Here is a 13,575-nt window from a genome sequence, read left to right as displayed (position 1 = left end):
CTGTCTTTTTCTTGTTGAGTTGAACAATCTCTTTATAAATTCTGGATACTAGACCTTTATCTGATATGTCGTTTCCAAATATTGTCTCCCATTGTGTAGGCCGTCTTTGTACTTTCTTGATGAAGTTCTTTGATGCACAGAAGTGTTTAATTTTGAGGAGCTCCCACTTATTTATTTCTTTCTTCAGTGCTCTTGCTTTAGGTTTAAGGTCCATAAAACCGCCTCCAATTGTAAGTTTCATAAGATATCTCCCTACATTTTCCTCTAACTGTTTTATGGTCTTAGACCTAATGTTTAGATCTTTGATCCATTTTGAGTTAACTTTTATATAGGGTGTGAGATACAGGTCCTCTTTCATTCTTTTGCATATGGATATCCAGTTCTCTAGGCACCATTTATTGAAGAGACTTTCTGTCCCAGGTGAGTTGGCTTGACTGCCTTATCAAAGATCAAATGTCCATAGATGAGTGGGTCTATATCTGAGCACTCTATTCGATTCCATTGGTCTATATATCTATCTTTATGCCAGTACCATGCTGTTTTGACCACTGTGGCTTCATAATATGCCTTAAAGTCCGACAGCTTGAGACCTCCAGCTTCGTTTTTTTCCCTCAGGATACTTTTAGCAATTCGGGGCACCCTGCCCTTCCAGATAAATTTGCTTATTGGTTTTTCTATTTCTGAAAAATAAGTTGTTGGGATTTTGATTGGTATTGCATCGAATCTGTAAATCAATTTAGGTAGGATTGACATCTTAACTGTATTTAGTCTTGCAATCCATGAACACGGTATGCCCTTCCATCTATTTAGGTCTTCTGTGATTTCTTTTAGCAGTTTTTTGTAGTTTTCTTTGTATAGGTTTTTTGTCTCTTTAGTTAAATTTATTCCTAAGTATTTTATTCTTTTAGTTGCAATTGTAAATGGAATTCATTTCTTGATTTCCCCCTCAGCTTGTTCATTGCTAGTGTATAGAAACACTACAGATTTTTGAATGTTGATCTTGTAACCTGTGACTTTGCTGTACTCATTTATTAGGTCTAGTAGTTTTGCTGTGGATTTTTCCGGGTTTTCGACGTATAGTATCATATCGTCTGCAAACAGTGATAGTTTTACTTCTTCCTTTCCAATTTTGATGCCTTGTATTTCTTTTTCTTGTCTAATTGCTCTGGCTAGAACCTCCAATACGATGTTGAATAATAGTGGTGATAATGGACATCCTTGTCTTGTTCCTGATCTTAAGGGGAAAGTTTTCAATTTTTCCCCATTGAGGATGATATTAGCTGTGGGTTTTTCATATATTCCCTCTATCATTTTAAGGAAGTTCCCTTGTATTCCTATCCTTTGAAGTGTTTTCAACAGGAAAGGGTGTTGAATCTTGTCAAATGCCTTCTCTGCATCAATTGAGATGATCATGTGATTTTTCTGCTTTGATTTGTTGATGTGGTGTATTACATTAATTGATTTTCTTATGTTGAACCATCCTTGCATAACTGGGATGAATCCTACTTGGTCATGATGTATAATTCTTTTAATGTGTTGTTGGATTCGATTTGCTAGAATTTTGTTGAGGATTTTTGCATCTATATTCATTAGAGAGATTGGTCTGTAGTTTTCTTTTTTTTTAATATCTTTGCCTGGTTTTGGTATGAGGGTGATGTTGACTTCATAGAATGAATTAGGTAGCTTTCCCTCCACTTCAATTTTTTTGAACAGCTTGAGTAGAGTTGGTACTAATTCTTTCTGGAATGTTTGGTTGAATTCACATGTGAAGCCGTCTGGTCCTGGACTTTTCTTTTTAGGAAGCTTTTGAATGACTGATTCAATTTCTTTACTTGTGATTGGTTTGTTGAGGTCATCTATTTCTTCTTGAGTCAAAGTTGATTGTTCATGCCTTTCTAGGAACTTGTCCATTTCATCTAAATTGTTGTATTTATTAGCGTAAAGTTGTTCATAGTATCCTGTTATTACCTCCTTTATTTCTGTGAGGTCAGTAGTTATGTCTCCTCTTCCATTTCTGATCTTATTTATTTGCATTCTCTCTCTTCTTCTTTTTGTCAATCTTGCCAAGGGCCCATCAATCTTATTGATTTTCTCATAGAACCAACTTCTGGTCTTATTGATTTTCTCTATTGTTTTCATGTTTTCAATTTCATTTATTTCTGCTCTAATCTTTGTTATTTCTTTCCTTTTGCTTGCTTTGAGGTCAGTTTGCTGTTCTGCTCCAGTTCTTCCAAGTGGACAGTTAATTCCTGAATTTTTGCCTTTTCTTCTTTTCTGATATAGGTATTTAGGGCAATAAATTTCCCTCTTAGCACTGCCTTTGCTGCGTCCCATAAGTTTTGAAATGTTGTGTTTTCGTTTTCATTCGCCTCGAGGTATTTACTAATTTCCCTTGCAATTTCTTCTTTGACCCACTCGTTTAAGAGTGTGTTGTTGAGCCTCCACGTATTTGTGAATTTTCTGGCACTCCGCCTATTATTAATTTCCAACTTCATTCCTTTATGATCTGAGAAAGTGTTGTGTATGATTTCAATCTTTTTAAATTTGTTAAGATTTGCTTTGTGACCCAGCATATGGTCTATCTTTGAGAATGATCCATGAGCACTTGAGAAAAAGATGTATCCTGCTGTTGTGGGATGTAATGTCCCATAAATGTCTGTTAAGTCTAGCTCATTTATAGTAATATTCAGATTCTCTATTTCTTTATTGATCCTCTGTCTAGGTGTTCTATCCATTGATGAGAGTGGTGAATTGAAGTCTCCGACTATTATGGTATATGTGTCTATTTCCCTTTTCAGTGTTTGCAGTGTATTACTCACGTATTTAGGGGCATTCTGGTTCGGTGCATAAATATTTATGATTGTTATTTCTTCTTGTTTAATTGTTCCTTTTATTAGTATATAGTGTCCTTCTTTGTCTCTTAACTGTTTTACATTTGAAGTGTAATTTGTTGGATATTAGTATAGCTACTCCTGCTCTTTTCTGGTTGTTATTTGTATGAAATATCTTTTCCCAACCTTTCACTTTCAACCTTTGTTTATCTTTGGGTCTAAGATGTGTTTCCTGTAGACAGCATATAGAAGGATCCTGTTTTTTAATCCATTCTGCCAATCTATGTCTTTTGATTGGGGAATTCAGTCCATTGACATTTAGTGTTATTACTGTTTGGATAATATTTTCCTCTAACATTTTGCCTTTTGTATTATATATATCATATCTGATTTTCCTTCTTTCTACACTGTTCTCCATACCTCTCTTTTCTGTCTTTTTGTATCTGACTCTGGTGCTCCCTTTAGTATTTCTTGCAGAGCTGGTCTCTTGGTCACAAATTCTCTCAGTGACTTTTTGTCTGAGAATGTTTTAATTTCTCCCTCATTTTTGAAGGACAATTTTGCTGGATATAGGAATCTTGGTTGTCAGTTTTTCTCTTTTAGTAATTTAAATATATCATCCCACTGTCTTCTAGCTTCCATGGTTTCTGCTGAGAAATCTACACATAATCTTATTGGGTTTCCCTTGTATGTGATGGATTGTTTTTCTCTTGCTGCTTTCAAGATCCTCTCTTTCTCTTTGACCTCTGACATTCTAACTAGTAAGTGTCTTGGAGAACACGTATTTGGGTCTATTCTCTTTGGGGTGCGCTGCACTTCTTGGATCTGTGATTTTAGGTCTTTCATAAGAGTTGGGAAATTTTCAGTGATAATTTCTTCCATTAGTTTTTCTCCTTTTCCCTTCTCTTCTCTTTCTGGGACACCCACAACACGTATATTTGTGCGCTTCATATTGTCATTCAGTTCCCTGATCCCCTGTTCAAATTTTTCCATTCTTTTCCCTATAGTTTCTGTTTCTTTTTGGAATTCAGATGTTCCATCCTCCAAATTACTAATTCTATCTTCTTTCTCTTTAAATCTATCATTGTAGGTATCCATTGTTTTTTCCATCTTTTCTACTTTGTCCTTCACTTCCATAAGTTCTATGATTTGTTTTTTCAGTTTTTCTATTTCTTCTTTTTGTTCAGCCCATGTCTTCTTCATGTCCTCCCTCAATTTATCGATTTCGTTTTTGAAGAAGTTTTCCATTTCTGTTCGTATATTCAGCATTAGTTGTCTCAGCTCCTGTATCTCATTTGAACTATTGGTTTGTTCCTTTGACTGGGCCATATTTTCAATTTTCTGAGCGTCATCCGTTATCTTCTGCTGGCGTCTGGGCATTTAATCAGATTTCCCTTGGTGTGGGACCCAGCAAGTTGAAAGACTTTTCTGTGAAATCTCTGGGCTCTGTTTTTCTTATCCTGCCCAGTAGGTGGCGCTCGTCGCGCTCGTCTGTCTGCGGGTCCCACCAGTAAAAGATACTGTGGGTCCTTTAACTTTGGATGACTCTCACTGTAGGGGAGGGTCGCCAGCTGAAGCGGCTGGGGGAGTGCCAATCCGAATCTCCCAGCCGGCCCGGGAATCTGCGCGTCAGGAGGGTCGCCGGACTCCGCGGCTTGGGGGAGCGCCTGTCCAAATTTCCCCCCCGGCCCGGGGCGCCAATCGTGGGGTGGGGGTGCCGGCCTCCGCGGCTTGGGGGAGCGCCTGTCCAAGTTTCCCAGCCGGCCCGGGACGCCAAACGTGGCGGGGGGTGCCGGCCGCCGCGGCTTCAGGGAATGCCTATCCACCGTTCCCAGCCGGACCGGGAAGCCATGTGTTTGGAAAGGACCCCGGTTTCCGGTCTCCGCGGCTTGGGGGATTTCCGATCTAATTCTCCCAGCTGGTCCGGGGGGCCGCGCGTGGGTGGGGCGGTGCCTGCCACCGCAGCTTCAGGGGATTTCCTGTCCAATTCTCCCAGCCGGCCCGGGAAGGAGGGAGGGAGGGACTCCGGCCGCCTGCCGCCCTGGCCTTGGAAAGCACGCACCCCTCGGTGATCTCACCGCAACGGGTTCTCCCAGCTAGTCAGCCGTTCCAGAATGGGGTACGCTGTCTTCTTGGTGTCTGTCGTGGCTCCGGGAGCTGTTCTGTACCGTTTCTACTTCCCTCGTAGCTGTTCTGGAGGAGTAACTTAGACCCACGCGTCTTACTCATCCGCCATCTTCTCCGGAAGCTGGGTCCTGTTTTTTAATCCATTCTGCCTGTCTATGTCTTTTGATTGGGTAGTTTAATCCATTAACATTTAGTGTTATTATTGTATGGGTAGTACTTTCTTCTGCCATTTTGCCTTTTAGATTTTGTATGTCATTTCTAGTTTTCCTTCTTTTTACCTTTACTGATAGTCTTCATTTCTACACTCTTCTCCACACCTCTCTGTTTTGTCTTTTCGTATCTGTCTCTAGTGGTCCCTTTAGTGTTTCTTGCAGAGCTAATCTGTTGGTCACATATTTTCTCAGTGATTTTTTGTCTGAAAATGTTTTAATTACTCCCTCATTTTTGAAGGAGGATTTTGCTGGATATAGAATTCTTGGTTGGCAGTTTTTCTCTTTTAGTAATTTAAATATATCACTGCCTTCTCGCCTTCATGGTTTCTGCTAAGAAATCTATGCATAGTGTTATTGATCTTCCCTTGTATGATGAATTGCATTTCTTTTGTTGCTTTCAAGATTCTCTCCTTCTCTTTGACCTCTGACATTCTGATTAGTAGGTGTCTTGGAGTACGTCGATTTGGATCTATTCTGTTTGGGGTACACTGCACTTCTTGGATTTGTAATTTTAATTCTTTTATAAGAGTTGGGAAATTTTCACCTATAATTTCTTCCATTAGTTTTTCTCCTCCTTTTCCCTCCTCTTCTCCTTCTGGGACACCCACAACATGTGTATTCGTATGCTTCATATTGTCCTTCAATTCCCTGAGTCCTGGTCATATTTTCCCATTTTTTTCCGTATAATTTCTTTTTCTTGTCGGATTTCAGATGTTGTTCCATCCTCCAGTTCACTAATCGTATGTTCTACCTCTCAAAGTCTACCATTGTAGGTTTCCGTTGTTTTTTTCATCTCTTTTGCTGTGTCTTTCATTCCCATAAGTTCTGTGATTTGATTTTTCAGACTTTCAGTTTCTTCTTTTCGTTCATTCCTTTCCTTGTTTATATCCTACCTCAATTCACAGATTTGTTTTTTTGATGAGGTTTTCCATGTCTGTTCATATATTCTGAATTAATTGTTTCAGCTGCTGTATTTCATTTGAATTGTTGGTTTGTTCCTTTGATTGGGCCATATCTTCAATTTTCCTTGTGTGATTTCTTATTTTTTGCTGGCTTCTTGGCATTTAATTACCTTAATTAATTTAATCTGCAGATTGTTTTCACTTCTTTTACCTAATGTTTTCTTGCTGGATGAATTTGTTGTCTGCCTGTTCTTTTTGACATTCAGTTCAGCTTTTTCTGGACCTCTAGCTTAGGTTTTGTTTAACAGAGGAGAATTTTTCAGTTCTTGTTTTCTTGTTTCTTGCCCTGCCTGTATGGTACCTTTCCCCCCCACCCTTATGAGGGTATACTTAGGTATTATTTTCCCAGACCAAACTGGCCTCATATCTGGAGGAAAGAGTCACTTGTATCGGTTTTCCCCAAGAATGAGACCCAGCAGGTTGAAAGACTTTCCTGTGATGCCTCTCGACTCTGTTTTCTTATCCTGCCCAGTAGGTCTTGTTTGTCTTATCCTGCTTGTCTGACTGCAGGTCCCTGTACCTTTAACTTTGGCAGACTCTCCCTGCTGGGGGCGTGGTGGAGACAGAGGAGAGGTTGTAGGCTGGTTTTAATGGCTTCAAATTACCAAGCCCTGGTGTCTGAGTTCCTTAAGGGAGGGATTCCACCTGAGTTGGGCTTCACCCCTCCCCTGGGGAAGGCACAGTCTCCAGACAAGCCCTCAAATGAGCTTGTTTCTGCCTATACTTGGGGCAGTTGCAGTCTGAGAAGTCCTGTCACTGTATCCAGAGGCAGTCAAGCCTTTGTGGAAACACAGCCACGAAAACCTCTGTTTCTTTCTTTTTCCGTCAGCCCTGCCACCTTGGGGCTGGGGTAAAAATGAGCAACCTCTGGTTTTACCAGGTTCACCTGAGCTGGTGGTCTGTTTTTACTTGTCAGAATGTGTGAATTAATGCCACAGTTGGAGTTTGGTTGCTCATCGCCTGCTGCTGGTAAAGTCTCTTTACTTTCCCCTCTGCAAAGCAGCCTGTGGGGGAGGGGCGCTGGCCGCTGCAGCTTGGGAAATTCACAGTTCTGGGAGTCTCGCAGCTCGTCCAGCTGGTCCAGACTGGGTCACATTGTGTATCCAGTCACTGACCTGTCCCCATGAGCTGTTCTGTACTGTTTCTGGTTATTTAGTAGCTGTTCTGGAGGACGAAGTAAAATGCTCACATTGCTAAGCCGCCATCTTGGCCCAGAACTCCCGAACACAAACATTCTTAACATACACACATTCCATATGTGGTATACAATCAGTGGTTCACAATATTGTTATAGTAGTATGTTCATTATCATGATCATTTTTTAGAACATTTGCATCACTCTAGAAAAAGAGATACAAAGCAAAAAGAGTAAACTCATATATACTATATCCCTTACCCGTTGCTCTAATTGACCACTAGTATTTCCATCTACCCAATATAATTCCGTATTATTTGTTTATTTTTTTAGTCATATTTTTTACTCCTCTGTCCATACTCTAGGTAAAGGAATATTAGACACCAGGTTTTCACAATCACAGTCACATTGTAAATGTTGTATCCTTATACAGTCATCTTCAAGAAATAAGGTTATTGGAGTGCTACAGTTTCAGGTACTTCCCTCTAGCCACTCTAACACACCTTACCTAAAATGGGATGTCTATATAATGCATAAGAATAGCCTCAAGGATCACCCCTCGACTCTGTTTGAAATCTCTCAGCCACTGACACTTTATTTTGTCTCATTTTCTCTTCCCCTTTTTGGTTCAGAAGGTTTTCTCGATCCCTTAATTTTGAGTCCCAGCTCATTCTAGGATTTATGTCCCACATTACCAGGGAGGTTTACATCCCTGGGAGTCTTTTCCCACGTAGAGACGGGTAGGGCAGTGAGTTTGCTTGCTGTGTTGGCTGAGAGAGAGAGAGAAGCCATAGGTGAGCAACAAGAGATTCTCTGGCGGTGACTGTTAGGGCTAATTTTAAATAGGCTTAGCCTATCCTTTGCAGGGTTAAGTTTCGTATGAACAAACCCCAAGATTGAGGGCTCAGCTTATTGCTTTGGTGGTCCCACTGCTTGCGAGAACATCAGGAATTCTCCAAATGGGGAAGTTGAATTTTCCCCGTTTTTTGCCATCCCCCCAGGGGTCTTTGCAAATACTTTTTTATTCAATATTCAAATCGCTCTGGGATTTATCGGGGCATCAAACTCACCTGGAAGACCTACAAAATCTCATACCCTGTCCAAGGTTCCATGTACTTATGATGTTCATTTGAACTGTCCATTTATAAGCTAAATTAGGAAATGCACCAGTCAAAATAGAAATTTTGTACCAAATAAACATTTCTTGCTGTATTCTCAGACAGAAGTTGAAGTTTTAAAATATGAATGACCTCTATTTTCAACACCCTGCAGTACTGACATTCCTTAGTTTCTCATGCAAAAACGTTTTTAATTTGTGCATTTAGTCACTATTATTGTACACTGTAAGTATTCCTGGATTATACCATCTCAGTCTTTATCATCTGTCTTTCCTTCTTGTTTCATATGTTTTTTCAGTCTTCTTGATATCCTTTATGCCTTTATGAACATCCTTAATTAGTTGTTGTAAATTCTGTGTCCCTTCTGGGGTTTTAATTTGATCGTGTGGCTGGGCCATATCTGCCCGAACCGTCATGTGCTTTGTGATTTTCTGTGGCATATGGGGCTTTTTATTATCTTGATAAGGTTGTTTTGCAAGTTAATTTCCTTCCCTAATCTAAGGTTTTGTATTTGCTTGCATTTGCTTTGAAGGTCTGTTTTTGCACTTGTTTTGTCAGTAATTCCCAGCCAAACTAAGGCCCAGATCTTGTGGCGTGGATGCAGTTCTACTTGAGCCTTCTGAGCAGATGGTGCTCTTGAGCCAGCTCTTCCTCACTGCAGTGGCTGTCTGATAAAGATGGAGACCCGATGTAAATCCAGCCAGGGCTGCTGATCTTGGTGGGCACTGAGAGTCACCAACCCTAGGCTAGGGTATGAGCAGTGTATACCTCAGCAGAGTCCCCATTTATGGGCCCCATGGGTCTGATGCTCCTAGGCTCCCACTTGGGATGACCTTGGTCTGTGGGGCTGGGTATTTTTGCTGCCCCTGTCCACAGCCAGTCTGGAGATGCCTGGCTGCTTGGACCTGGCATGCCACAGGTGGCTGGTCTTGGTGCGTGGTTGGGCGGCTGGCTACAGCGGGTGGCCAGATGTGGTTCTGGATTCGCCACCAGAGTGAGCAGTGGCAGAGCTGTGTGGGAGGCGGTGGGCGTAGGGTGTAGTGGAGGGACAGTCCATTCCTCTGGACCTGTACTTCCATACGTGCTGCCATTTGCCCGTCACACCTGAGCTTACTCACCGCATTCTCTCCATCTCAGTTTTTCCCCTTTTTTGCCCAAGACCTCCCTGTATAATGTAGAGGACTTTCTCTGGTCACTCATACCCTGGAACTGCAGTCTCATTCATTTTTCTGTCCCTTTTCCTGTTGTTCCATGGAGCAGGGGTGAACTTGCATATATATTGTTGTATTCTGTATGTACTGACTTTATATCTAATGTTTACTTCTGATAGTGAATGAATGTTCTTTTGCTTTTTAAATGGTAACCACCACCCCCTACCAAAAAAAAGAGAGCAAGAGAAAGAAAATATTCATGAAGAGCTGAGATGAAACAGTTGTTTAATGAACTGTAGAACTATGTTTATACTTTCATGGTGATTTTTACTCTTCTCTTTAAAATTGATTTACAGAGTCATAGATTAGGACATGTTATAATGTGTATCATTTATACTTGATTAAATGTATTATTAATCATCTGTATGAATTGTTCCTCTGTCATCGGAAATGTAGCCCCTCCCCAATGCTAGTATTATGAATCTGAGTTGTTCCTGGGGAAAAATGCATAGCTCAAAGCATATTAGAACTAGCAAGGTCTTAGCAATTGCGTAGTTTAACTCCTTGTCTTTACAGTATGTAAATTGGACATAAGCTTTGATTTCATTATTTTTTATGACAGTCTCTTTAAGAGAGGAGTATCCCTGTGTAGTATATTCTTTTTTTCTTTTTAAATTTTTTATTTTTTTTATTAACGGAAAGAAAAAAAAAAGAAATTAACACAACATTTAGAAATCATACCGTTCTACATATGCACTCAGTAATTCTTAACATCATCACATAGATGCATGATCATCGTTTCTTAGTACATTTGCATCGGTTTAGAGGAACTAGCAACACAACAGAAAAAGATATAAAATGTTAATATAAAGAAAAGAAATAAAAGTAGTAATAATAGTAAAAAACAACAACAACAAACAAACAAACAAGCAAACAAAAACAAAAAAAACCCTATAGCTCAGATGCAGCTTCATTCAGTGTTTTAACATCATTACTTTACAATTAGGTATTATTGTGCTGTCCATTTTTGAGTTTTTGTATCTAGTCCTGTTGCACAGTCTGTATCCCTTCAGCTTCAATTACCCATTGTCTTACCCTGTTTCTAATGTGTAGTATATTCTTAATTCATGAAGTGAGTGGGCAAAGTGTGGAACAATATTTGTGATTATTCCAGGAAAACCTCAAATGCAGTCTGGAGGGGAGATACCATCACTGCCATCAGGCAGCTTCTCTGCACAAGCAGGGGCCCCACCTAGGAAATCATCTCAACCCAGTGTCTGTGCCTCTTCTCAAGAAAAGCCACCTAGGACTCAAGCTCGCCAAGCTGAGGAAGAGATAGAGGATGGTGGACTCTTCATTCCCATGGGTAGGCTAGCATTTTATTTTATTTTATTAATTTAAAAAAAGATTTTTATTTATGCAGAATATGTGGACAACTGCAAATATCCTAAATGCACAGGCCACTGAATTTCCACAAACTGAATACACCCATGTAACCAGCAACCAGATGAAGAAATTGGAGTAGGGGGAATGAGAGGCATGGGAGGTGCCCCAGAGGTGCCCTTGTCTTCCCTTTCTATTATTATTAACTCCATCAGCTATTGGTAATCATGCTCCTGATTTCTACCAGCATAGATTGGTTCAAATATTTTGTATTGTATATGAATGGAATCATCTGAATGTACTTTGTGTATTGGGTTTTTTCTCTCAATGTTGTATTTGTGAAATGTATCCATATTGTTGCAGGTAGTTGCAAATTGTTGGTTTTCATTACTGTGTAGTATTCCATCATTTGAATATTCTGCATTTTCTTTATGCTTTCAACTTTTTAAACATCTTTTTACTTTCAAATATTTTAAAACTTACAAGACTGTTACATAAATTACAAAAATCCCATACAGAGAACTCCAGCATACCTGTTCCGCCAGATATACACAGATCAATAATTAACATTTTGCCTCATTTGCTGTATCGTTCTACTTCTGTATCAGTCTGTCTATGTATTTATCTATCTGTCAGTCCATTTTGGGATCCATGACTGTAAGTATGTACATGAGTATGTCCATCATGCTCCTTGAACGCTTAAAACTGCGATATACATTTCCTAAGAACAAGATATTCACTTATGGAACCACGAGAAGTGCAATAATCAAACTCAAGAAATATAGCATTGATCCAAAACTTGCAGTCTGTATTCTGATTTTTTCATATGCTCCAATAATATTCTTTAAAAAATTTTTTTAATGCAATTCTATTGAGATTCACTCATACAGCGTACAGTTGTTCCAAAGTATGCAGTAGTGCCCACAGTATCATGACATGGTTGTGCATCATTATCTTGATCAATTTCCATTACTCCAATAAACATTTTAATTACTCCAATAAAAAATTAAAAGAAAATATAAAACTCAAAACATCCCGTGCCTTTTATTCCCCCCAGTCCAGTTATTGATTCCTGTTATTGGTGTGGTAGATTTGTTACTGTTGATGTAAGAATATTACAATATTACTGTTAATTAAGCTCCGTAGTTTGCAGTAGGCACATTTTCCCCCATATACCATTATCCACCACAAGTCATCATCTACCACAAGATTCAGTGTGTTATACTATCCGTGTTTTTAACCCCTAGCTTTCCTTTTGGTGACATACATAACTCTAAACTTCCCCTTTCAAACACGTTAATACACAGTTAGCACTGTTAAATATTCAGAATAACTTGATACCATCACCTTTATACATTTCCAAATGAATAGAGGTATGAAATGATATTTCATTTTGTTTATTTATTTATTTATTAAATGTAACAACATAAACACAAACATTCTTACCATATGCTCATTCCATTCTTGATATATGATCAGTAACTCACAATATCATCATATAGTTGTATATTCATCATCATGAACATTTCTTAGAACCTTTGCTCAATTCAGAAAAGGAAATAAAAAGAAAGCAGAAAAAAATTCCTATTTACCATACCCCTTACCCCTCCCTTTCATTGATCATTAGCATTTCAATCTACTAAATTAACCTTTGTTCCCCCATATTTATTTATTTTTAATGCATATGTTTTACTGTCTGTCGATAAAGGAGTTAAAAGGAGCATCAGACACAAGGTTTTCACAATCACAGTCACATTGTGAAAGCTATATCACTATACAATCATCATCAAGAAACATGGCTACTGGAACATAGCTCTGCATTTTCACACAGTTCCCTCCAGCCTCTCCATTACATCTTGGATCACAAGGTGATATCTACTTAATGCGTAAGAATAACCTCCAGGATAACCTTTCAACTCTGGAATCTCTCAGCCATTGATATTTTATTTTGTCTCATTTCGTTCTTCCTCCTTTTGGTCAAGAAGGTTTTCTCAATCCCTTGATGTTGAGTCCCAGCTCATTTGAAGATTTCTGTCCCACGTTGCCAGGAAGAACCACATCCCTGGGAGTCCTGTCCCACGTAGAGAGGGGGAGGGCAGTGAGTTTGCTTGTCATGTTGGCTGAGAGAGAGAGAGGGGCCACATCTGAGCAACAAAAGAGGCTCTCTTGGGGTGACTCTTAGGCTTAATTTTATCCTTTGCCGGATTAAGTTTCATATGAACAAACCCCAAGATTGAGGGCTCAGCCTATTGCTTTGGTTGTCCCCACTGCTTGTGAGAATATCAAGAATTCTCCACTTGGGGAAGTTGAAGTTTCCCCCTTTCTCACCATTTCCCGAAGGGGACTTTGCAAATACTTTTTTATTCACTGTTCAAATCACTCTGGAATTTATTGGGACATCACTCTGGGCAAACCTACAAAATGTCATGCCCTATTGGAGCTTCCATGTACTTATGGTCTTCAGTTAAGCTGTCCACATAAGTTATATTAGAAAATGCACTAGGCAATGTATAAATTTTGTACCAAATAAACATTTTTTGCTTTAGTCTCACGCATAAGTTAAAATTTTAAAATATTAAGTACCATCTATTTTCAACAACCTGCAGTATTGACATTCCTTTGTTCTTCCTCATGTAAAAACATTTTTTAATTTGTA

At 39.3% G+C, this 13,575-nt stretch overlaps 1 protein-coding gene across 7 annotated transcripts in view; it reads left to right on the top strand.

Moving 5' to 3' along the window:
* GON4L (gon-4 like) overlaps nt 1-13,575 on the top strand; it is a 140,233-nt gene that overhangs the window by 25,062 nt on the left and 101,596 nt on the right. For all 7 annotated transcript variants that reach the window (XM_077156399.1, XM_077156398.1, XM_077156400.1 and 4 more), the window contains one exon: nt 10,711-10,902. In XM_077156399.1, coding sequence (XP_077012514.1) covers nt 10,711-10,902 — 192 coding nt within the window. The remainder of the gene's footprint in view (nt 1-10,710; nt 10,903-13,575) is intronic.

The sequence above is a fragment of the Tamandua tetradactyla genome, chromosome 4 (assembly GCF_023851605.1).
Source record: "Tamandua tetradactyla isolate mTamTet1 chromosome 4, mTamTet1.pri, whole genome shotgun sequence".
Lineage (NCBI taxonomy): Eukaryota > Metazoa > Chordata > Mammalia > Pilosa > Myrmecophagidae > Tamandua > Tamandua tetradactyla.
The sequence above is the reverse complement of the archived record's forward strand: the minus strand, read 5'-3'. Positions and strand labels throughout refer to the sequence as shown.